This window comes from Panthera uncia (assembly GCF_023721935.1).
Source record: "Panthera uncia isolate 11264 chromosome B2 unlocalized genomic scaffold, Puncia_PCG_1.0 HiC_scaffold_24, whole genome shotgun sequence".
NCBI classification, from domain to species: domain Eukaryota; kingdom Metazoa; phylum Chordata; class Mammalia; order Carnivora; family Felidae; genus Panthera; species Panthera uncia.
In genome coordinates, this window is record NW_026057580.1 from 19,505,614 (window position 1) to 19,529,526 (window position 23,913).

General features: G+C 39.4%; 1 protein-coding gene across 1 annotated transcript in view; it reads right to left on the reverse strand.

The window, feature by feature from the left end:
- Window positions 1–8,556: 8,556 nt before the first annotated feature.
- Window positions 8,557–23,913, reverse strand: part of PKHD1 (PKHD1 ciliary IPT domain containing fibrocystin/polyductin) — a 483,789-nt gene continuing 468,432 nt past the window's right edge. Inside the window, exon 66 of the mRNA XM_049653801.1 lies at window positions 8,557–9,148. Within this exon, the coding sequence (XP_049509758.1) occupies window positions 8,694–9,148 (455 nt within the window). The 3' untranslated portion in view covers window positions 8,557–8,693. The remainder of the gene's footprint in view (window positions 9,149–23,913) is intronic.

Below are 23,913 nucleotides of genomic sequence, written 5' to 3' on the forward strand. Positions count from 1 at the left end.
CTAGTTGCTTTCAGAATTCTCTTTATCCTTGTATTTTGCCAGTTTCACTATGATATGTTTTGCAGAAGATCGATTCAAGTTCTGTCTGAAGGGAGTTCTCTGTGCCTCTTGTATTTCAATGCCTGCTTCCTTACCCAGATTGGGGAAGTTTTAAGCTATATTTGTTCAAGTACACCTTCAGCCCCTTGCTCTCTCTCCTTTTTCTGGAATTCCTATGATATGGATATTGTTCCATTTGATGGCATCACTTAGTTCTCTAATTCACCCTTCATAATCATGGATTTTTTTTCTCTCCCTTTTTCTCAGCTTCTTCTTTTTCCATAATTTTGTCTTCTAATTCACCTATTCTCCCCTCTGCCTCTTCAATCCCCACTGTGGCTGCCTCCATTTTATTTTGCACCTCATTTATAGCATTTATTAATTCATCATGACTATTTTTTAGTCCCTTGATCTCTGTAGCAATAGATTCTCTGCTGTCCTCTCTGCTTTTTTCAAGCCCAGCAATTAAATTTATGACTATTCTAAATACTTGTTCAGTTATATTGCTTAAATTGGTTTTGATCAATTTGTTAGCTGTCACTACTTCCTGGAATTTCTTTTGAGGAGAATTCCTCTGCTTTGTCATTTGGCTAGTTTTCTGTCCCTTATGAGTTTTAAAAGCTTGTTGTGTGCTCTGCAGCTGTGAGCACTGCTATATTAAAGGGGGGGGGGGGGTCATACCCTGTCTAGGGTCTGGCCCTTCAGGAGGTGTTTTTTCAGGGATTGTTACTTGCTCTCTGTTCTTGTGACATTGGTTATTTTATTTGCCTACTTGTAGTGATATTTTGGGCCCTCTACCAGGTGTGCTTTGATTTGTTACTTGAAGTAGCCCTATAAAAGAAAACAGACAAACAGAAGACAAAAACACGCAAACACACAAATAAAACAAACAAATATACAAAAACAAAAAACAAAAAATACCAGAAGTAAAGAACAGAGTGGAGGCGGTGCTGATGGAAGAGCACATACAAAGAGAGAAATGACAGGAGTGGGGAAATAGAAAAAATAAACATTGACCAGGCAGAGAGACTAAAAGGCTTAATCCAGAGAGAGAGAAAGGAAAATAAAGGAGGTGGGGAGAAAGAAATGAAGATAAAGTTACCCAAACAGAAAAAGTATATGGCTTGATTATTCCAGAGAGAGAGAAAGGAAAATAAAGAAGGAGGCAGGGAAAACGAAATGAAGATAATGTTGCCCAGACAGAGAAACTATATGGCTTGATTATTCCAGAGAGTGAGAAAGGAGTATAAAGAAGGAGGTGTAGAATATGTGTCAAGACAATGGATTAAATATATCTGTTTAGACAAACCAATAACCAGAGTAAGCAGCATAGAGGAGGGAAGAGATAAGGAGGAGAAATGGGGGGCGGGGGGGGTAGGGAATATATATATCCAGAATTGACCTAGAATTAATCCAGGCAGTGTTGCAGTGCTGGTCTAGAGTAGCTGTCCATCTGGCTTAACAGGGTCTGTTTGGCTCCAATAGATGCCCAGTTACCTGGTTTGGAGAGGCATGGTTTGGTGTAAACTGTCCTGCCTCCACTGTGGGCCCCTCAGACATCCCTGAAGCCCCGCCTTGGTGGTGGTGGTGGCGGGGGTTGGGGGGAACGCTGATCCCCCGTCTTTTCTCCATGGACCCTGACCTATACCCAGTGGACTCCATTTGAGTCATCCTCATTGTGCTGCTGGCACAGATAGGGGTGGTCCTTCTCACTCTGCCAACTCCCCTGACCCTGCGCTTGGCTAGGATTCAAAGACCTGCTCTGTGAGCTCTGGCACTGGGAAAATGCCTCTCATGCACCGGATGTGTGGTGCTGCTGGCTTTGTCTGTGCTACCACACTTCAGGGAGGACACCCTTCTCCCACTGTGCTGCCGACCTCCCCACCAAGCCCTGGGGGTGGTGGACATAGGCAGGCTTTGTCTTTTCCCACAGCATTCCAGGGAGGGCACCACCTTCTCCTACTGCAGGCTGAGACCCTGACCTACCACTAAACCCAGGGTTCGCTCCCCTTCCCCCCAGGTATGCGAACAGGGAGCCAACCCTAGTCTGGAGAAAGGATCCCTCTCAGTCCCAGGTCTTTCTCCTGTCCAGATACAGTCCTACACTTCCCCAGCCACTCTTTCTCTTCCCTTTGTCTCTCTGCAGAAGGGGATCTCTCCCCTCCATGCCTACACAGCCTGTTTTATCTCCCCCAGTTCACAATCACCCACCTATTGTTTCTCAAGTTGTCCAACTTTTTTCCTGGTAGATTGTCTCTTTTCCTCCCAGACTCTTGGGGTTCAAAGTCCTTTGGCTTCAGCACTTTGAGAGATGTGGGAAGTATGGATCCCCCTACTTCTCTGCCATGTTGGCCCAATACTTGGAATTTATATAATTTATATAGCTATATATCCAAGTAGGAAAGTAGCATTTAACCACGTCTTAAAAAATCTCAACAGAGGAACCTACACACTGTTTTCCAGGGTGGCTGCACCAGTTTGCATTCCCACCAACAGTGCAACAGAGAGGGATGAAGGGAAACCATAAGAGACTCTTAAATACAGAGAACAAACTGAGGGTTCATGGGGTTGAAGGAGAGGGGAAAGTGGATGATGGGCATTGAAGAGGGCACTTCTTGGGATGAGAACTGAGTGTTTTATGTAAGCCAATTTGACAATAAATTATATCTAAAAAATCTAAACACAGTAGGATACTGAAATAATGATAATATTTACTGATATTTTTTCTAAGCAATCATTTTTTTCCCTAATGCTTAATCTCTTCATATATGGTGGGTATCCTTCCATCTAGCCCAGTCTAAGTTGAAATCACTTCTACCATGTTTTTTATATCATTTCATGTTTCAAATGGTCATAAATTATTCATTCACGTTATTTCCTCTGTTCAACAGCATTAATTCATTCACTGAACAATCCATGATACAGGGATAAGTAACTGTTCCAGTTAAATTTATATATTTCTCCCTACCTATAATGTCATCTTTTTAAGTTATTTAAACCCTATTTTCCTAAGTCTCACTTAAGTTTTCATTCCCTATGAAACTTTCTTCCCTTATTTCAAATATTATTTTCCTCTATTTTCAGTGTTATTGCGAATATTAAAAAAAAAAACCTATGGGGAGAATTTTCAAAGTGTTTAAAATAATGTGGAGAGATCTTATTGTCTTCTACCCATTCTTAGATAGAAACAAAACTCAGATTGGTTTCTGATATCTCCTCGAAAACACTAAAGTCAGAAAATATTGGAATGATAGTTCCACATTTTGCAAAGCAAAGGTTGTGATTCACATATTTTTATACTCAGCCAAGTTGTCTTACATATCTGAAAACCATTTCTAAGACAAATGGGCTCAGAAAAGATACTTCCTAGTTAGCCACATATTAGTTCTCAGTTCTATAAGTCAAAAGACTGGAAAGGCTCAACTGGATTTTCTTTTTAGGGGATAACAAGATTTTGGATCAGAAACCCAGGTTTGAGCCTTCGCTTTACTGCTTACTGAGAAGGTATATTCAGTGACATAAGAGAGAATCAATGAGTGGAACCATTACAAAGGCCAAGAGGAAAGTGGTTCAAGAAAGAGGAAGAGAAAGGTTGGGTTAGGTGCTCCTGAGATGTCACGTAAAATGAAGATAAAGAATTGTTCTTTAGAAATGACAGTATGGAAGTCACTGGTGATTACCACAAGAGTAGTCTCTGTTCTGTAGATGGGTCAGAAAACATTCTGGAGTGCCTGGCAATATGAATGAAAAATAAGGAAATAATGGAATATGTGAATAAAAATCTTTTAAACAATTTTGCTGGAATAGTAGAAAAATGAGAAAGAGAACTGGAGGGGTCTATAGCATCAAAGAAACTTTATTTTTTTTAAGTGGGGTCTACTTAACCATGTTGGATAGTCATGGGAATAATCCAGTAGATGAGGAGAGATTGATGACATTGAAAAGAGAGCTGATAATTGAGGTAGTGACATCCTTGGGAACAGAATGAAGATATGTAGAAAATAATACTAAAGAGAAAATTTGGTATTACTAGACTTACAGCCTAAATTTATATATCTTCTAGAGTTGTCTAAACTATAGATAAGCACACAAGATTTTTTTTAAATATTTATTTTTGAGAGAGAAAGAGAGAGACACAGTGTGAGTGGGAGAGGGGCAGAGAGAGAGAGGGAGACACACAATCTGAAGCAGGTTTCAAGCTCTGAGCTGTCGGCACAGAGCCTGACATCGGGCTTGAACTCACAAGCCATGAGATCATGACTTGAGCCGAAGTCAGACACTTAACCAATTGAGCCACCCAGGTGCCCTTACAGGATTATTTATTTATCCCCAAACTTAAGAAAATTTTGGAGCATCTGATTTCTCAGGCCATACTCATGATTTGCAAATTAAAACTCACAGTCTTTTAACTTAAGGCTCTATCACAAAACTGAATCTATGAAATCTGCCAAATAAGTGTGCTTTGATAGATGCTTTCAAGAGTCAGTCCTTTGTGTTCAAGGTCTTAATACCATGTGGTGTGGGTTTAGAATAGGTTCTTATGGAGCTGGGCTAGAAGAAGTACACAGTATGGCACTGATCCAAGGGAGAGAAACATACAACCCATGGTGGGCACTTCTCAGTACTGTGGGCATTGTGTTGTGTCTGCCCTTGACTTAGGGTGAGTGTTTGCTTCCCCAGTGTTTCCTCCATATGCGTGATGGGAAGGTGGCTCTTTTATAATTGAATCTGATTGAGAAATGCCAAGTCTGTAGCCATACACAAATTTTCTTTATAGGTCCCTCACATAGATGGGATCCTAGGTTGCATGCCCTGTATGACATTCCAGGGATATTCTGGTGAGAACACAGATTTGTTAGCACTCTAATCACTGTCCACCAAGAAACATTCCTTTCCCAAGCTGGAGACTTTACCTTTTCCTTTCATTCCTCTTTGGCCTCTCTTTCTGGTCCATTCATCTTACACTCTCTACCCTCTTTATCTTCGCCTATATATATGTAAGTCCTCCATCCAGAACTAAATGCATTTTATATCAGCAAGTTCTACTCTTGGATGAAAATTAAAGAGATTGCTAGCCTGTAATCAATAAGTTGCAGAAAATATTTTTTTAAAATTTGTTTTGGTAGTAATAGGTCCTATAAAAACATTGAAATACAAAAAGATAAAAAATTTGAGGTGAAAATCTACCCATATTACTGCTCCATTCCCTAAAGGTAACTGTTTTTTTTTTCAAAACTTTATTGGTTTCCTTTCCATAATTTTTCTATACATTAACAAACTAGAGGTAAAAGCATAATAAACACATTATTTTGCAATTTTATATATTTTTTACCCTAATAGTATAGCTTGAATAATTTTCTACATCATTCTACTGGACAGATGTGCCATTAAAGTTGAGGAAATCTTAAAATCAGATACAGTCCAAACAAATTTCCAACTTTGCCTGGACCATTGCAAGAGTTTAGTAATGACTGTTCCTTCATCTATACAATGTAGAGACAAGTGGCCATTTCCCACATTTTTCAAAAGGAGATTGAGTCTCTTTCCCCTTGTTACAACTACTAATATTGAAATAAAATATATGGTGATAATAAATGAATGATCATTTTGATACTGAAATAAGAGAAAAATGATTCTTCAAAACCCAGTAAATTCTAGAAAGTCTTCCAAATGCATTAAATGAATCTTCTGTCTCAAAAGAGACCAGATTGATGGTCTCTTCTTAAGTTGTTCTAAGCAAAGAGAACCCTGGTCTTTTTTCATGTATAAATATAACAAATGTTAGAAGAATATTTGTAAACACGCAAATCTCCATATTCTACCAATTAGACTTCATTTAATTTTATAAAACTGATTTATCCCTTTTAAAAGATTACATTCAGGAAATGTGATTCATCTCTCAAATATATCTGCAGTTAATCAGAGTGCTATCACATAGGTTGAAATCAACTGTGTTCTACACTCAGTAGAGTAATTCCTTCTGCTTATAGCTCCTTCAAAATTGACACTGAATACATTATAAATCCTGGAAACAAAATATGGAATAAATGCATGAATTTTAAATGACAGAATTAATTAAAATCCTTTACTGTTATTGACATGTACGGTTTTATAGAAGCTTGGATGAATAATATTTGCATGTGATTTACATTCAATTTCCCCATATTCATTTTTGCATACAGTTTGCATACATTTCAATGTATAGTGATTTCATACATTTAGCCTTAGACTGTGAGATGGAAGGGAGCTATTAACTAATCTTTGAAAGGTCTGGGCCTTTTGGTTCTCAGTAGCCTCACAGGGCAACAATATGGACAAATCTGCTGCAAGATACAATTGTGGTCAGACTGGCTCAGCCTGTCACTCTGAGAGACATGAAATTCTGTCTCTGGTACCTTCTCTGAACACAATCCCTAAAACTTCACAGATTGTGGAAACTACCTTATCTCTCATTATCCTTCCCTCTCAGTTTTAATATCCAGAAATATTTGCAAATATTTTTGAACTCTTTAGAATTTTAATTTGTTTACTATCTTGGGGGAAAAGAAGCCACCATATATAAAAAATCAGAAATGGGAAGCAAGAAGAGATTCTTTGAAATAACAGAGAAACATGACACTTTTCAATTATTTATTTCAGTAAAGAGTAAGGTTGTTGCTGCCGGGAAATATTTTTTGAACTAGCCATGTTAATGGTCTGAATAAGTTTAGGTTTGGCCAATAGTGGTGCTTTATGTAACTAGCTCATCTCCAGACATAAATGAACCAAGGGCTAATTGTTCCTTTTTCTGAGGAGAAAAAGAGGACTGGCTTAATTATGGGTTAAAGGATTCTAACTAGACTCTAAGATTTCATGCCATATGCTAGAGCCCTGCTAGTTACTCTGGATATTTCTGGCCACTGTTCTGGCCCAAAGAGTCCATTTTGGCCTGAGGGATTCCAAGCATGGCTAAGGGAGCTTTGATAGATTAATTATGGTTATTCCTAAACAGAGGGATAGGATCACACTTGCTTTCCAGAAAGATTAATCTTGTGGCACATGGATGATTGATAAGAAGCTAGTAAAGGTTGGGATGTGGGTAAAGGAGTAGAAATAACCAGTGGTAGCTGACTGAGAAGGATGAGATAGAACAAGGAGTCCTGGTTGACTTCCAGATATCTAGTCTGAGTGCAATGATGCTGTGTGTTGCATTAGGGCAGGCATGAAAAGGAGGAGTATGTTTTAAGGCCATCTTAACTTCTCAGTGTCTGTGAGATAACCTAGTGGGAGTCCTCAGTAGGCAGCTAACTATATGTTATAGAGCTCAGGAAATAAATTTGGGCTGGAATTTGTGGTGATAAAAGAAGTCACTGGAATGAAAGGGAGAATGTGTAGACAAACCCAAAGCAGTAGTGCTAAGAATATCATTTTAAAATTCTCAAAAGTCTTAACTTCTGAATTGTTTTTGTACAAAATATTGCAGATCTCCGACAACTCAATGTATCTACCAAAGAATGCAAATAGGAGTAACCTCAGAGATCAGGAAGCTACAAAAAAAGGTTATAGCTGGGACTAAATTAAACTTGAGGAGGCATAGTCTGCCTAAGTTCATCAAGTTATTTCTTCTTTGTTATGTTTTTGAACACTATTAGCGCCCAAACAAAATACAAAAAGGACTTACCCTGCAGAAAGACAGTTTATGCCTCCAGAATAACTTTCTATAGAACAGATTTCCCATCAATGCCCTTCTTAAACACAGATTACTTGGATTCCAGTTTCTTGATGAACATCAATCTTGATACCTAATTGTTTCTCCCTCAGAATCTAATACAGTGTCATCTTCTTTTCCGAGCAGCTTTAAGGCTTGAAATCTCTATAATACATCTAAAGAATAGACAAAAGGCTGAGAATATTCCTCACGGTACAAAGATATTTTCCCATTGATGCCTTGGAGATGATGACTTTCTGCCAGTACCCACTATGGGATTAGTTACAGGGCATCATTATTGAAAATTCTGCAATAGAAGAGTATGTTTCCTTCCTCTGTTCTAATTCAAACATAAGAAGGCCTCTGAATCTTTCAGAGATTAGAAAATCCTGGTTTATATTTTGGGAACACCTGAGAACAGGTTGTTTCTGGAAATTCTTCTCACCTCAGCTATCTTTGCTTTACTCTCTTGGAGCATAAAGCCTTCTGGATCCAGAGCCAAGGACACAATCAGGCTGCCTAAAGTGTCCTTTTGTTTGAACACTGATGAGCCCTCTGTGAATGTATGAATTAGGTGAAATTGCCTTTAGCATCCTTCCCCAACTTGGTATGAGTTGACCTTCCACTCTGGCCTTAATTAGAACCCTTAGAACACAGTCTAGAGAGGCTGCCATGACACAGGGTCTTCCCTCCTTCATTGGGCAGCTGTACACATTATCTTCTCCAAAAATCAGTGCTCTGAAAAATGAGTTCACTAATAATCTGCTTGGGCACTTGGTTATCTCTGGTCTCCCCAAATAGTTTTATTCTGTTGTAAATTTGACCCAGCTACTAACAGAAAGAACTACTTAAAATATATATATAACTTTGGTCCATGGACAATTCCCTTCCCCAGATTGTTTTTATATCTTTGCCCTTAATTAAACTCTCAACAAAGCCCCTAAGAACATGAATTATCATGCACCTATCACAGCTGTTCCTGAATAGTTTCTGGGTGAACTGATTGAAGAGAGAATGCCTGAGTAGCACCACAAGAATCTTTGTTCTCTTGAGAAAGCTCCACACTGCCTCTTTCCTTGCCCAGTTGGCTCTGCCCCTGCAATTGCTGCCTCTCTTGTCTGAAGTCTGGGCAGAGCAGTAACTGCTGATCTTGGCCTGCCAGCTGGTATCTGACCAACTGTTCTTGGGCCTCCCTCCAGTTCCCAGTCTCCTGCAGGTATACCTGCTGAGCAAGAGAGCCTGGAGCACACGTGTGCCCCTGGGATGGGACGCTGGTAAGACCAAGAGCAGGAGCAACAGCCTCTTCTTGGCGGCCAACCTCCTTCTGGACAGCACGGTGGCTGACCTTCCTTCTGGACACTCCATTCAGTGACTGGTGGGGGAGCTGGTTCAGTTTGTCCACCATCACCTTCATCTTCTTATCTGTGAGAGAAAAGATGTAGGGGGAGACTTGGATTTAGTTCTCAAATCAGTTGAGAACCATCACTTTATATATTAACATTCCTGAAAAGATGCTGTTGATTAAAGATTAGGTTGTATCAGCTTATTGATTTGCAAATACTTTTAGAAATATATATTTTTCTTCCTTAAAACAAAACAAACAAAAAAACACCGCAGGGGTGCCTGGGTGGCTCAGTCAATTAAGTGTCTGACTCTAGATTTTGGCTCATGGGATTGAGCCCACTCATTGGGATCCATGTTGTCAGCACAGATCCTGCTTGGGAGTATCTGTCTCTGCCCGTCCCCCACTCATGTGCACATGCTCTCTCTTTCTTGCTCTCAAAACAAATATTTTTTTTAAAAAACTCACTGTATCCCATGCCCAATTTATAATTAATATTATTTAATAAAAATTTGATAATATCACTTCCCAGGAAAATACTTTTTATGATCTAGATAAGTCATCAAGGATTTCTCCTTCTAAGCACAATGTCTTAAATCCCAAAACCAGACCACAGTCAGGCCTTACCAAGCATGCCAACTCCCATTTGTATTAAGAAATTTGAGCTCTAAAAGCCAGTCTTACCTAACACTGGTTTTTATGACAAATTCACAATCTGAATATCTTTGATTTTATAAAACATGAATATAAACGTATGTAGAGATAATACAAACATATCAATAAACATATATCCATATGAGTGTGTACACGTATGGTTATATAATAGTGGAAGGAGAGAAGGAGCACTAGACTGGGGTCCCAAAATCAATGTTTAAGTCTCTCTTCCCTGCTAGCTGGCTCTGTGAGTTTCATCATGTCTTTTAGCCTCTCTGGACCTCGGTTGTAGAATTTCATATTACTCTCAGGTGCTACTTAACAGTTTACTAAAATGTATTTCATTTTAGAAGTCTTAATTTAATTATAGTTTTCTTCCCTTGACATTTCATTTGTACTTCCACCTCTCCCCGCCCCCCCCCCCACCACCATTCAACAGAATTAATCTTCAACTCCGAAGAGTACAACATTGGTACTAGCCATGGTAACAGATGATCTGGGCACTTTTGCCCTAATTTGTCCCAATTCTTTGAAGGATGTATTATATAAGCAATAACACTTCTAGCCTTTAAAATATGATCATGCCATAAGTGAATGAGCTAACTATCATATTACTTAGAGAATAAGTAAATGATGATGAACTAGAGCTAGATAGAGCTAAATACAGTTAAATGAAACCTACCAAAACAGTTGTTTATGGTATTAAATATGTGAAAGATGGCCTCTAGAAGTGACATAGCAAAGGAACAAAGAATGCAAGCTTAGAATCAAACAAGTATGGTTAGATTTCCTGCTTGGTCCCTTGCTGAATATATGTGCAGACTGTACTTACCCTCTGTGTGCCTGTTTCCTATCTGTATAATAGCTAAATTGATAGTATCTACCTCATAGAATTGTTTGAAGGTTAAATAAGATGAATCATGCTAAGCACTACCCAGAATCTATGATGTAGTGAAGATTAGATAAATAATAATCATCATAATTCAAATTGCTAGTACTCAGATAGTACTCATTCTTGCCAGGCACTGTTCTTAATGCTTTATGCCCATTCACTCACTGAATCCTCATAGCCACTCCATGAGGCTAGTCCCATTATTGTCCTCATTTTACAGATGGAAAAACAGGTATGGAGGGTTGAGTTGCTTGTCCGAAGTCACAAAGCCTCCAAGTGTAGACACAAGATTCAAACTTAGCTAGCATGGTCTTTACCATTTAACATAATTACTTAATATGATTCCATTCACATAATTTTTTACTTTGTCTATGTTTTACCTTAATAAAATGTATCCTAAATTAATAGCCTTTTGAATATCTTTATCTCACACAGATGGATATATTATACAAATTCACCTTAAAATAAACAAATATGCACCATCAACAAGAGAGACCCCAGATGTCTAACTTGGGAGTGTCTTTTTTCCCAAGTTTGCCTAAATTTGTATATACATTCCATTCTCACCCATTTTCTTAAATGTCGGCTCTTAGATTTGCATTTATTTGCCAAATATCTGGTTGCTGAAGGTTTGAAACATTTTCATTCATAAGTTTCAAAATTGCCTCAGATTCAATATCTCAAAAGAATGAACTTGTTAAATTCTTCTCAAATTCTACCTTTGTCTTTCTTTACCCTTTTTCAATCATGCTGTCCCTTTCAGGTGCTCCAACTACATTGTAGGAGGAATCATTCTCAGCCTCCAGAGATTCTTCATTGTAGAATTCATCTATTTTCTCACTAGCTTATTAGTTCATTGTTCATTCATTCATTCATTCATTCATTCATTGTTTTCTGAGCACCTGCTATATGATAGGCCTAGACATACACCAGTGAACAAGACACAGTCCTGATAGCCGGCAGTTTATGCTCCAGTAGTGGGGACAGACAAAAACTAGAATATGCATGGATGGAGCCTGTACTAGGTCCTACTAGAAGCTCCTGGGAACTTCTCCCCTGCTCTCCAGGAAACAGATCTCTAAGCTGATTAAGGTGAGAGCCTGGTAATAAGTGTGATAGCAAGTGTCTAGGTAAAATACTAGGGAAGACAAAAGAAGAATTACTTTATACTTACTGCCTGAAAGATTAGGAAGACTTCACAAAGGAGATGACTTGGTTTTGAGGGATAATATTGTGGGAAGATATTCCAGTATACACTTTGGCATATGCAAAGACAGGAAGCAAAAAAAAAAAAAAAAAAAAGGTCAAGACACTGAGAACTGAGGTTGTGTATATAGATGTGCCTGTGGTGTGGGGAGTGTTAAAAAAAAGTAATAATACTTGATAGAGGCAATAAATAAATAAAGGCTCTTGAAAACTCTACTAAGGAGTATGGATTTATTTCATAGAAGATGGGGAGGTGATTTTAGAGTAGGGAAGTGACATCTTATTTTCATCATGGGAAGAACAGGCTTTCTATGAGAAGAAAATGAACTGTGAGGGAAAGAAGGAGGTCATTTGAAAGGCTACTGAAATAGTCTGAGCAAGATATAATAAAGAACAATAGGCCAGAGTCAAATATGTTGAAGAGAAGAATAGACAGATTCTGAGTACAAGTTATAACAGTGGTAGTGGAAGGGAAGGTTAGTATTTATTGAACGTCTAGGTATGCATCAAAGACTTCAGAACTATTCTCAGAGATTCTACGACAGAAGACATCTTGTAATCTAGGGAAAGCAAAACAGTGTATCTCTATTGCATCAGAAGAAAACACAAAACATTTGTAGGTGCACATAAAGATACAAACCAATTGAAAATAAAAATATTCCTGTCAGGCTGTATTACCACTGGTGGTTATCCAACTTCCTGGTAGTTATAGGGACTAATGAATTTTTCTTGAATGAATACTATAAATATAAGGATGTGAATATATTTTATATTTCCCCCAAGAAATTATAGCTTTTTTGAAAACATGGGCTTGCTCTTACTTTGTTTTCATCTTTTATAGAAATTATTTCATTGTTAACTAAACACTGATATTAGTTTCCTTTTCTGCTAAAGGAATGTTTAAGAAAGTGGGAAGCTTTTTCGGACTAGGTATCTGTAAAGTCATGTCACAGTAACAAAGTCCTTAAGTTCACATTCTGGCTAGTGTTCATAGTGTGTGCATACACGCGCATGTGTGTACACGTGTATGCGCTCACATGCTCAGGACATGTGATAAGAATTCAAGTTTTGGAATAGGACAAACTATTGAACCTATGGTTCAATAGTTCTGGGTTCTGGGTTTAGTAGAAAAAGTAATTGGACCTTTGAATTGCAGTTTTCTTGTTAGCAATATGGGATAATTTGGTCTACTATATCATAATGCTGTCATGAAAGCATATGAGTTACAACATCTTTTAGCACCTTGTAACCTAAGAGGGGCCCTATAAAGCTAAACTCTTGTGTTGCAGTTCTGTTATTGTGATGATGATAATGAAAGTGATGATGATGATGACAATGAGGATGACTTGAGGAAGGAACAACAGAATCATTCATAGGAGTATTTCATGGAAATTTAATGTACATACTAGTTTATTCATTATTTTAACCTTCTGTGATTTTTACTGAGATTGGTAGATCAGTTTGGGGGATATTGACATCTTAACCATATCAAGATTTCAAATCCATGAAGATGGTATATCTCTCTATTTATTTAGATCTTCTCTCAGCCATGTTATGTAGTTTTCAGTGTAGAGGTTTTACACATCTACTGCTAAATTTAGCTCTAAGCATTTATATATTTGATACTATTTATTATTTTTTAATATGAAATTTATTGTCATATTGGTTTCCATACAACACCCAGTGCTCATCCCAACAGGTGCCTTCCTCAATGCCCATCACCCACTTCCCCTCCCTCCCACCCCCATCAACCCTCAGGTTATTCTTGGTTATTAAGAGTCTCTTATGGTTTGCATCCTTCACTCCCTGTAAACTTTTTTTCCCTTACCCTCCTCCATGGTCTTCTGTCAAGTTTCTCAGGATCCACATATGGTATCTGTCTTTCTCTGCCTGTCTTATTTCACTTAGCATAACACTCTTCAGTTCCATCCACGTTGCTACAAAAGGCCGTATTTCATTCTTTCTCATTGCCACGTAGTATTCCATTGTATATATAAATCACAACTTCTTTATCCAATCATCACTTGATGGACATTTGGACTCTTTCCATAATTTGACTATTGTTGAAAGTGCTGCTATAAACATTGGGGTACAAGTGCCCCTATACATCAGCACTCCTGTATCCCTTGGGTAAATTCCTAGCAGTGCTATTGCTGGGTCAGAGGATAGATCTATTTTTAACTTTTTGAGGACCCTCCACACTGTTTTCCAGAGCAGCTGTACCAGTTTGCATTCCCATCAACAGTGCAAGAGGGTTCCCGTTTCTCCACATCCTCTCCAGCATCTGTAGTTTTCTGATTTGTTCATTTAATCCACTCTGGCGTGAGGTGATATCTCAGTGTGGTTTTGATTTGTATTTCCTGATGAAGAGTGACATTGAGCATCTTTTCATGTGTCTGTTGGCCATCTGGACCTCTTCTTTAGAGAAGTGTCTATTCATGTCTTCTGCCCATTTCTTCACTGGATTATTTGTTTCTTGGGTGTGGAGTTTGGTGAGTTCTTTATAGATTTTGGATACTACCCTTTGTCCAATATGTCATTTGCAAATATCTCCTCCCATTTCATTGGTTGCCTTTTAGTTTTGTTGATTGTTTCCTTTGCAGTGCAGAAGCTTTTTATCTTGATGAGGTCCCAATAGTTCATTTTTGCCTTTAATTCCCTTGCCTTTGGAGATGTGTCAAGTAAGAAATTGCTGTGGCTGAGGTCAAAAGAGGTTTTTTCCTGCTTTCTCCTCTAGGGTTTTGATGGTGTCCTTACATTCAGGTCCTTCATCCATTTTGAGTTTATTTGTGTGACTGGTGTAAGAAAGTGGTCTAGTTTCATTCTTCACGTTGCTGTCCAGTTCTCCCAGCACCATTTGTTAAAGAGACTGTCTTTTTTTTCCCATTGGATACTCTTTCCTGCTTTGTCAAAGATTAGTTGGCCATACATTTGTGGGTCCAGTTCTGGGGTCTCTATTCTATTCCATTGGCCTATGTGTCTGTTTTTGTGCCAATACCATATGGTCTTGATGATTACAGCTTTGTAGTAGAGGCTAAAGTCTGGGAATGTGATGCCTCCCACTTTGGTTTTCTTTTTCAGTATTGCTTTGGCTATTCGGGGTCTTTTGTGGTTCCATACAAATTTTAGGATTGCTTGTTCTAGCTTTGAGAAGAAAGCTGGTGCAATTTTGATTGGGATTGCATTAAGTGTGCAGATTGCTTTGGATAGTATTGACATTTTAACAATATTTATTCTTCCAATCCATGAGCACAGAATGTTTTCCATTTCTTTGTATCTTCTTCACTTTCCCTCATAAGCTTTCTATACTTTTCAGCATACAGATCTTTTACATCTTTGGTTAGGTTTATTCCTAGGCATTTTATGATTCTTGGTGCAATTGTGAATGGGATCAGTTTCTTTATTTCTCTTTCTGTTGCTTCATTATTGGTGTATAAAAATGCAACCGATTTCTCTACATTAATTTTGTACCCTGTGACTTTGCTGAATTCACGTATCAGTTCTAGCAGGCTTTTGGTGGAGTATGTCAGGTTTTCCATGTAGAATATCATGTCATCTGTGAAAGGTGACAGTTTGACTTCATCTTTGCCAACATTGATGCCTTTGGTTTCCTTTTGTTGTCTGATTGCTGAGGCTAGGACTTCCAACACTATGTGAAACAACAGCGGTGAGAGTGGACATCCCTGTCGTGTTCCTGATCTCAGGGGGAAAGCTCTCAGTTTTTCCCCATTGAGCATGATATTAGCTGTTGGCCTTTTGTAAATGGCTTTTATGATGTTTAAGTATGTTCCTTCTATCCCGACTTTCTCGAGGGTTTTTATTAAGAAAGGAGGCTGAATTTTGTCAAATGCTTTTTCTGCAGATTGACAAGATCATATGGTTCTTATCTTTTCTTTTATTAATGTGATGCATCACGTTGATTGATTTGCGAATGTTGAACCAGCCCTGCAGCCCAGGAATGAATCCCACTTGATCATGGTGAATAATTCTTTTCATATGCTGTTGAGGTCAACTTGCTAGCATCTTGTTGAGAATTTTTGCATCCATATTCATCAGGGATATTGGCTGTAGTTCTGTTTTTTGCTGGGTCTCTGTCTGGTTTGGGAATCAAAGTAATGCTGGCTTCATAGAATGAGTCTGGAAGTTTTCCTTCCCTTGCTATATTTTGGAACAGCTTGAGTAGGATAGGTATTATCTCTGCTTTAAATGTCTGGTAGAATTCCCCAGGGAAGTTATCTGGTCCAGGACTCTTATTTGTTGGGAGATTTTTGATAACTGATTCAATTTCTTCGCTGGTTATGGGTCTGTTCAAGTTTTCTATTTCTTTCCATTTGAGTGTTGGTAGTGTTTGGGTGCTTAGGAATTTGTCCATTTCTTCCAGGTTGTCCAGTTTGTTGGCATATAATTTTTCATAGTATTCCCTGATAATTGCTTGTATTCCTGAGGGATTGGTTGTAGTAATTCCATTTTCATTCATGTTTTTTTTTGGGGGGGGGTCCTCTCCCTTTTCTTTTTGAGAAGCCTGGCTAGAGGTTTATCAATTTTATTTTTTCAAAATACCAACTAGTGGTTTCGTTGATCTGCTCTACAGTTTTTTGGGATTCTATATTGTTTATTTCTGCTCTGATCTTTATTATTTCTCTTCTGCTGGGTTTGGGATGTCTTTGCTGTTCTGCTTCTACTTCCTTAGATGTGCTGTTAGATTTTGTATGGGATTTTTCTTGTGTCTTGACATAGGTCTTCATTGCAATGTATGTTCCTCTCAGGACTGTCTTTGCTGCATCCCAAAGTGTTTGGATTGTTGTATTTTCATTTCATTTGTTACCATATATTTTTAAATTTCTTCTCTAATTGCCTGGTGACCAATTCATTCTTTAGTAAGGTGTTCTTTAACCTCCATGATTTTGGAGGTTTTCCAGACTTTTTCCTGTGGTTGATTTCAAGTTTCATAGCATTGTGTTGTGAAAGTGTGCATGGTATGATCTCAATTCTTTTATACTCATGAAGGGCCCTTTTTTGACCCAGTATGTAATCTGTCTTAAAGAATGTTCCATATGCACTTGAGAAGGAAATATATTCTGTTGCTTTGGGATGCAGAGTTCTAAATATATCTGTCAAGTCCATCTGATCCAATATATCTTTCAGGGTACTTCTTTATTTATTCTCTGTCTAGATATTCTATCCATTGTTGTTAGTGACGTATTAAAGTCTCCTGCAATTACCACATTCTTATCAATAAGATTGCTTATGTTTGTGATTGTTTTATACATTTGGGTTCTTCTGAATTCAGTGAATAGACATTTATAATTGTTAGCTCCTCCTGATGGATAGGCCCTGTAATTATTATATAATGCCCTTCTTCATCTCTTCTTATAGCCTTTAAAGTCTAGTTTGTCTGATATTAGTATGGCTACTCTAGCTTTCTTCTGACTTCCAGTAGCATTATAGATAGTTCTCCATCCCCTCCCTTTCAATCTGAAGCTATCCTCAGGTCTAAAATGAGTGTCTTGTAGACAGCAAATAGATGGGTCTTGTTTTTTAATCCATTCTGATACCCTGTGTCTTTTGGTTGGAGCATTTAGTCCATTTGCCTTCAGTGTTATTATAGAAAGATATGGGGTTAGAGTCATTGTGAGTCTGTAGGTTTCATGCTTGTAGTGGTGTCTCTGGTACTTTGTGGTCCTTGCAACATTTCCCTCACAGAGTCACCCTTAGGATCTCTTGTAGGGCTAGTTTAGTGGTGATGAATTCCTTAAGTTTTTTTTTGTTTGGGAAAACCTTTATCTCTCCTTCTATTCTGAATGACAGACTTGCTGGATAAAGGATTCTTGGCTGCAAATTTTTTTCTGTTCATCATGTTCAAGATTTCCTGCCATTCCTTTCTGGCCTGCCAAGTTTCAGTAGATAGGTCTTCTACTACCCTTATGTGTCTACCTTTGTATGTTAGGGTCCTTTTATCCCTAGTTGCTTTCAGAATTCTCTTTATCCTTGTATTTTGCCAGTTTCATTATGATATGTTTTGCAGAAGATCGATTCAAGTTCCGTCTGAAGGGAGTTCTCTGTGCCTCTTGTATTTCAATGCCTGTTTCCTTCCCCAGATTGGGGAAGTTCTCAGCTATGATTTGTTCAAGTACACCTTCAGCCCCTTTCTCTCCTTTTCTTCTGGAATTCCTATGATACGGATATTGTTCCATTTGATGGCATCAATTAGTTCTCTAATTCTCCCCTCACACTCCTGGATTTTTTTATATTTTTCTCAGATTCCTCTTTTTCCATAAATTTGTCTTCTAATTCACCTATTCTCCCCTCTGCCTTTTCAATCCCCACTGTGGCTGCCTCCATTTTATTTTGCACCTCATTTATAGCATTTGTTAATTCATCATGACTATTTTTTAGTCCCTTGATCTCTGTAGCAATAGATTCTCCGCTGTCCTCTGTGCTTTTTTCAAGACCAGCAATTAATTTTATGACTATTATTCTAAGTTCTTGTTCAGTTTTGTTGCTTAAATTGGTTTTAGTATATGTGCTGCCGAAGCAAGCACTTGCTTAAATTGGTTTTGATCATTCGTTAGCTGTTGCTACTTCCTGGAGTTTCTTTTGAGGAGAATTAGTCCGTTTCGTCATTTTGGCTAGTTTTCTGTCCCTTATGCATTTTTAAAGCTTGTGTGTTCTGCACTTGCGAGCACTATTAAAGGAAGGTCATACACTGTCCAGGGCCTGGCCCTTCAGGAGGTGTTTTTTCAGGGATTGTTACTTGCTCTCTGTTCTTGTGACTTTGGTTATTTTATTTGCCTACTTGTAGTGATGTTTTGGGTCCTCCAGGTGTGCTTTGATTTGTTCCTTGGAGAAGCCCTGTAAAGGAAAAACTGATAGACAAACAGGAGACAAAAACATGCAAACACACAAACAAATAAAAACAAAAACCTAAAGACTAAAAACAAAAAAAAGAAAAAAAACAAGAACACTGACTACAAGTAAAGAACAGGGTGGAGGCGGTGCTAATGGAAGAGCACATACAAAGAGAGAAATGACAGGAGTGGGGAAATAGAAAAATAAACATTGACTAGGCAGAGAGACTAAGAGGCTTAATCCAGAGAGAGAAAAAGGAAAATAAAGAAGGAGGCAGGGAAAACAAAACGAAGATAAAGTTACCCAAACAGAGAAATTATATGGCTTGATTATTCCAGAGAAAGAGAGAAAGGAGTGTAAATATCAAGGTGTAGAGCATCTATCAAGAGACTGGATTAAATATGTCTGTTTAGACAAACCAATAACAAGAGTAACCAGCCTCAGGGAAGGAAGAGATAAGGCGGAGAAAAGGGGGGAAGGAGAATAGTTAATCCAGCCAATGCTGCAGTGTTTGTAGGTAGTAGCTGTCCACAGCGTGTGCTGCTCCAGTGGATATGCAGTTACCCAGCTCAAAGGGGCACGGTTTGGCGTTTTCTGAACCCACCTCCACTATGGGCCCTGGGAGTGATCCCTGAGGCCCGGCCTTGGCCGTGGGGGGCAGGGAATGGTGATCTCCTAGTCTCTTCTCCACGGAACCAGACCCGGTGGACTCTGTTTAAGTTGTCCTCACTGTGCTGTGGGTGCAGACAGGGCAGTCCTTCTCACTCCACCAACTCCCCTGACCCTGCGCTTGGCTAGGATTCAAAGTCCCGCTCCATGCACTCTGGCCCTGGGGAAGCATCTCTCAGTGTGGGGATGTGTGGTCCCGGTGGCTTTGTGCCACAGCACTTCAGGGAGAACCGCCTTCTCTTACTGTTGACTGAGAGCCTCTGCCCTCACCGCAAGTCCATGGGGTGGTGGACGCAGGCAGGCAGGCTTTGTCTTTTCCCACAGTCCTCCAGGGAGATGGCTGCCTTTTCCTCCTGCAGACTGAGCCCTGGACGCAGGCAGGTTTGGTGCTGTCGTGCAGCCCTCTAGGGAGGGAACTACTTTCTCCAGTTGCATATTGAGCCTCTGACCTACTAACACACCAAGGGCTGGCTCCCCTCCTCCACAGGTGTGCAAACAGGGAGCTGGCCCCAGTCCGAAGTAAGCCCTGCAGCTAGAGATTGTATCCCTCTCAGTCTCAGTCTGAGGTCTTTCTCCTGTCCAGCTATGGTCCCGCACCTCTCTAGCCGTTCTTTCTCTTCCCTTTGCCTCTCTGCAGAAGGGGGTCCCTCCCCTCTGTGCCAGTGCAGCCTTTATTTTTTTTATCACCCCCAGTTCACAGTTACCCCCTATCTTTTTTCCAGCTTTCCCGTTTTCTTCCTATTAGATTCAGTCTCTTTTCCTCCCAGGCTCTGGTGTTCAAATTCCTTTGGCTTCTACACTTCTTTGTTTGAGAGACGCAGGACGTATGGATCCCCCTACTCCTCCACCATGTTGGCCCTGTACCTACTAGTTTAAACATTACAAGCATTGTTTTCAAAAAGTATACTTATTTATAACTCTGACATCTTACAGTCCATATAGCTGAATGTTCAAGTCCAATTCTTTTAAGTACTTTATGTACACATAGTGCTTAGTCTCTGACTGCATCCTCCTCTGAGCCCAAAAGTCTGAACTCATTCCCCTAATCACCACAGCTCCCACCTGTAAGAATTACCTTAAAAAACACCCGAAGCCTGAAATAACATTTCATCTTATCCTTCAGCATTTTCTGCCTTTTATTCATCTCCCCAAATGCCTCACTTCCTTCAGAAAATACTTCCTAACTCATGCACTCCTTATTGTCACAACACATTGTGTGTAGAGAGGTGTATCAATCTATTTCTTATAAACATTAAGGTATTATGGTTCCACTTAAAAAACAATTTTAGGGGACCTGGGTGGCTCAGTCAGTTTAACTCATACTATATTGATGTATGCCTCAATACTTGCTGACTGGAGTTTCTCATTTGACTTGGGCAACTCTTTCTATCATTGGTCACCTTCCTTTGTATGACAGCCTCGTCTTCCTATTGGGATGTTGAGTTCCTACCAGGAGGGAACTTTTTGTGCCATCAACTTATCTCCCTATTATGCCCAGTCCTATGCCAAGTACTGAGCTTGGTGTCATCTCCATAATTACTGCTCCCACTAGGAGGAAAAGACATAGTGTATTGAGATGAGCAACTAACCAAAGAACAAGAATATTAAGTTTGCTCCTACCTGACAATTTATTAAAGGAAAAACAGGGCTTTGAATTTTTATTCTTTGGTAAAACCAATACCACTTCATAGAAGAGGAATCAAACACAACACGTCACCTATTTTCAACCCATTAAAGATATTGGTATCATGTTTTTGAAAGATCGTCATTGGGAATCTGTTCCCCCTTGTTCTTCAAGTCAGCATCTATTCATAAAAGACTAACACAAGTGTATCTTTCCTTTTTATGCCCAAAACATTTAAAAATCTCCCATGAATTATTTACATGGAAGCTCCAATCAGCAATATACCTGACAGGCTCCCTAGCCAAAATGAAAGTGCACTGTGTAAAGGTGCCCAGGGAGGCTGGCCGCCTCCCACTGTGAGGTTATAGACAGAACTAAGTCAGCACACATTATATGTCAGTGCTGACATCAGAAGGAATCAGATCCTTTGATCTCAGAATGCCACAGGAAGCTTAGATCTCAGACAAATTAGATAAAAAATGAATTTATAGCAGATATGTGTCCTAAGGCATTCAGCTGAAAGTTTGGGTTTTAGGGAAGGAAGACTAGTGAATATCAAAACATATGAATTGGCATGTCTCCCCTCTACCTCCACCTTATTGCTGAGTCCCCATTAAAATGGAAACATAAGATTTCAAATTGCCCCTCTATGCCACATAGAGTTCCATTGGTGGATTTTACCAAGCTTCTAGAAAAAAGGAATAAAATACAGGAACATATATCACTTATCTATGAAAAGGTAGACTACATGGTTTTGGACCCTTTCAGGTTCACCATAGTCAGCTATAACTTTTCCAGCTACTCTTAACCTCCTTTGTCTTCTAAAACTTTCTTGGGCAAAAAATATACGGTGTGACTATGATTGTTTTAAATTTGTGTGGTTACTACTCACTGGCTTCTTTTGCAAGGGGAACGTTAAGAGTGAATCTCTCCTCACTCTCCCACTACCCTCACTGCTCATATTTTCCCAGCCCAGTCTTCATTTCTTGCATTTCGTGTTGGATGAATTGGATTCAGCATAGAAGGTTCAATATAACCACATGGATCTTGGAGCCTAAATAGGGTCTGAGGCAGATGGACAACTGAACAAGCAACATAAAGAATGTACTCCACCCTTGAACTGGGAGGGGCCAAGTTGGGGGAACAGCATGGAAGCTTTGTTGCTTCTCTCATCCCTGAAATACAGCCAGATAACACTAAACCATCCTGCACACCTAGAAAACTGATTGTTGTATTAATCCTCAAATATTCACAACCTGAACCAGAGAACTCAGCAAGTACATGGCGTGGAGAGGGGAACACAGGGAGTAAGCCACTGAGGGCAGGGAGCTGTTTTTGCTTGCAGAGAGAGGATGGGGATGGCGGGAGAGTATGGAAGATATCCCTCCTGCCCAAAAGCAGCTGGAGAGAAAAGAAAGAGTATACAAGGGACTGAAAAAAAAAAAGTGAGAAAGGAGAGTGTTTAAATTCCATTAAGACTCTATAGGCAGGGGGCGTGCAGAGTCAAACTCCACAGCTCGATACCTGGTGGTGTGCTGGTGGGAAGGGTGAATCCCCAGGAATGGAGAGCAAGGTCCTTGGGCCACACAGGGAGAGGCGGTTCCCCTGCTGGGAGGATATTTGGTAGAGGCTGTGCGGCCTCCCCACAGGCAAAGGACAAAGTGGACCTGGGCTAACAAACACATTCATTGGTGATCAAACAAGGACATTAAGTGTAAAGCCTCACTCCAGACATGTGTTGTGATTTTCCATAATTTGTGAAACGATGCTGCTACACGATCATGCAAACTTTTTCTGGGGTGGGCTGGCACCCAGCCACAGTCTCTAGGCATTGGCACCAGCATGGTCCCACAAACTTTCCTGGGTGTGGGCAGAGAAGTTGGCCATTGCTCAGTGAGACCCTCCCCCAGAAGGTCTGAGCAGGTCAAATGTGCAGTCCCTCAAAATTGAGGGGTTGGGAAACACAGCTGCATCTGAGATAAAACTCAGGAGGGAGGTGCTGCATGGCAACCTGACGGCTTGGTCACGGACAGTGTAAAAGCAGGGAGTGGATGGAAGCTAGATACCAAGGAGGGATGCACAATTGCTGGTGGAGGAGAGCACAGAATTCTGATACTAGATACTAGATAGCTGGGTGACGCCATTCTCACCCCTCCCGTGCATGCACATACACACCTATAGGCACCACAACAATCCACCAAGTAAGCTAGTCAGTGCCATCTAGTGGAAAACAGAGCCATTACACTAAGCCTCACCTAACTGGGTCAACCTCACTCTTCAGGAACACAAGTCTCTCTGCCTCATTAGTTTATGGACTAACTCATAGTTCAACTTCTAGGGGAAACCGATGTATTTCAATTGTACAGCAATCTGTTTGCTGGTCCATCTATTCAATTTTCCTTTTCTTATTCTTGAATACAGAAAGAGAAGTAAAATATTTTTATTTTCCATTTCTATTAAAAATGTTTTTAATTTTTTTCTATATATTTTGCTTTTATGTAAATTTTTCAAATTCTATTTTTTTACTTCCATGTTTCATTTTATTCTATTTCATTGTATTCATTTTTTTCAAATTTTCAAACATTTCCTTTTTTTCCTTTTGTTACCATTCCCTTTTTTCTCTCATCTATCAAGGTCAACCAGACCAGAAAACCCCTAGCATCCTTTATGTGATTGTTTTTATATTAATTTGCCCAAAAGAAAGAAGAGGAAAGCAATGACAGCGAGAGACTTAACACAGATACGAGCAAGATGTCTGAACCAGAATTTAGAATCACGATAATAAAAACACTAGCTGGGGTTGAAAACAGATTAGAATCCCTTTCTGCAGAGATAAAAGCTAATCAGGATGAAAAAATTCTGTTACTGAGCTGCCATCTCAAATGGATGCCACAGCAGCAAGGATGGATAAGGCAGAGCAGTGAATCAGCAATACAGAGGACAAATTTATG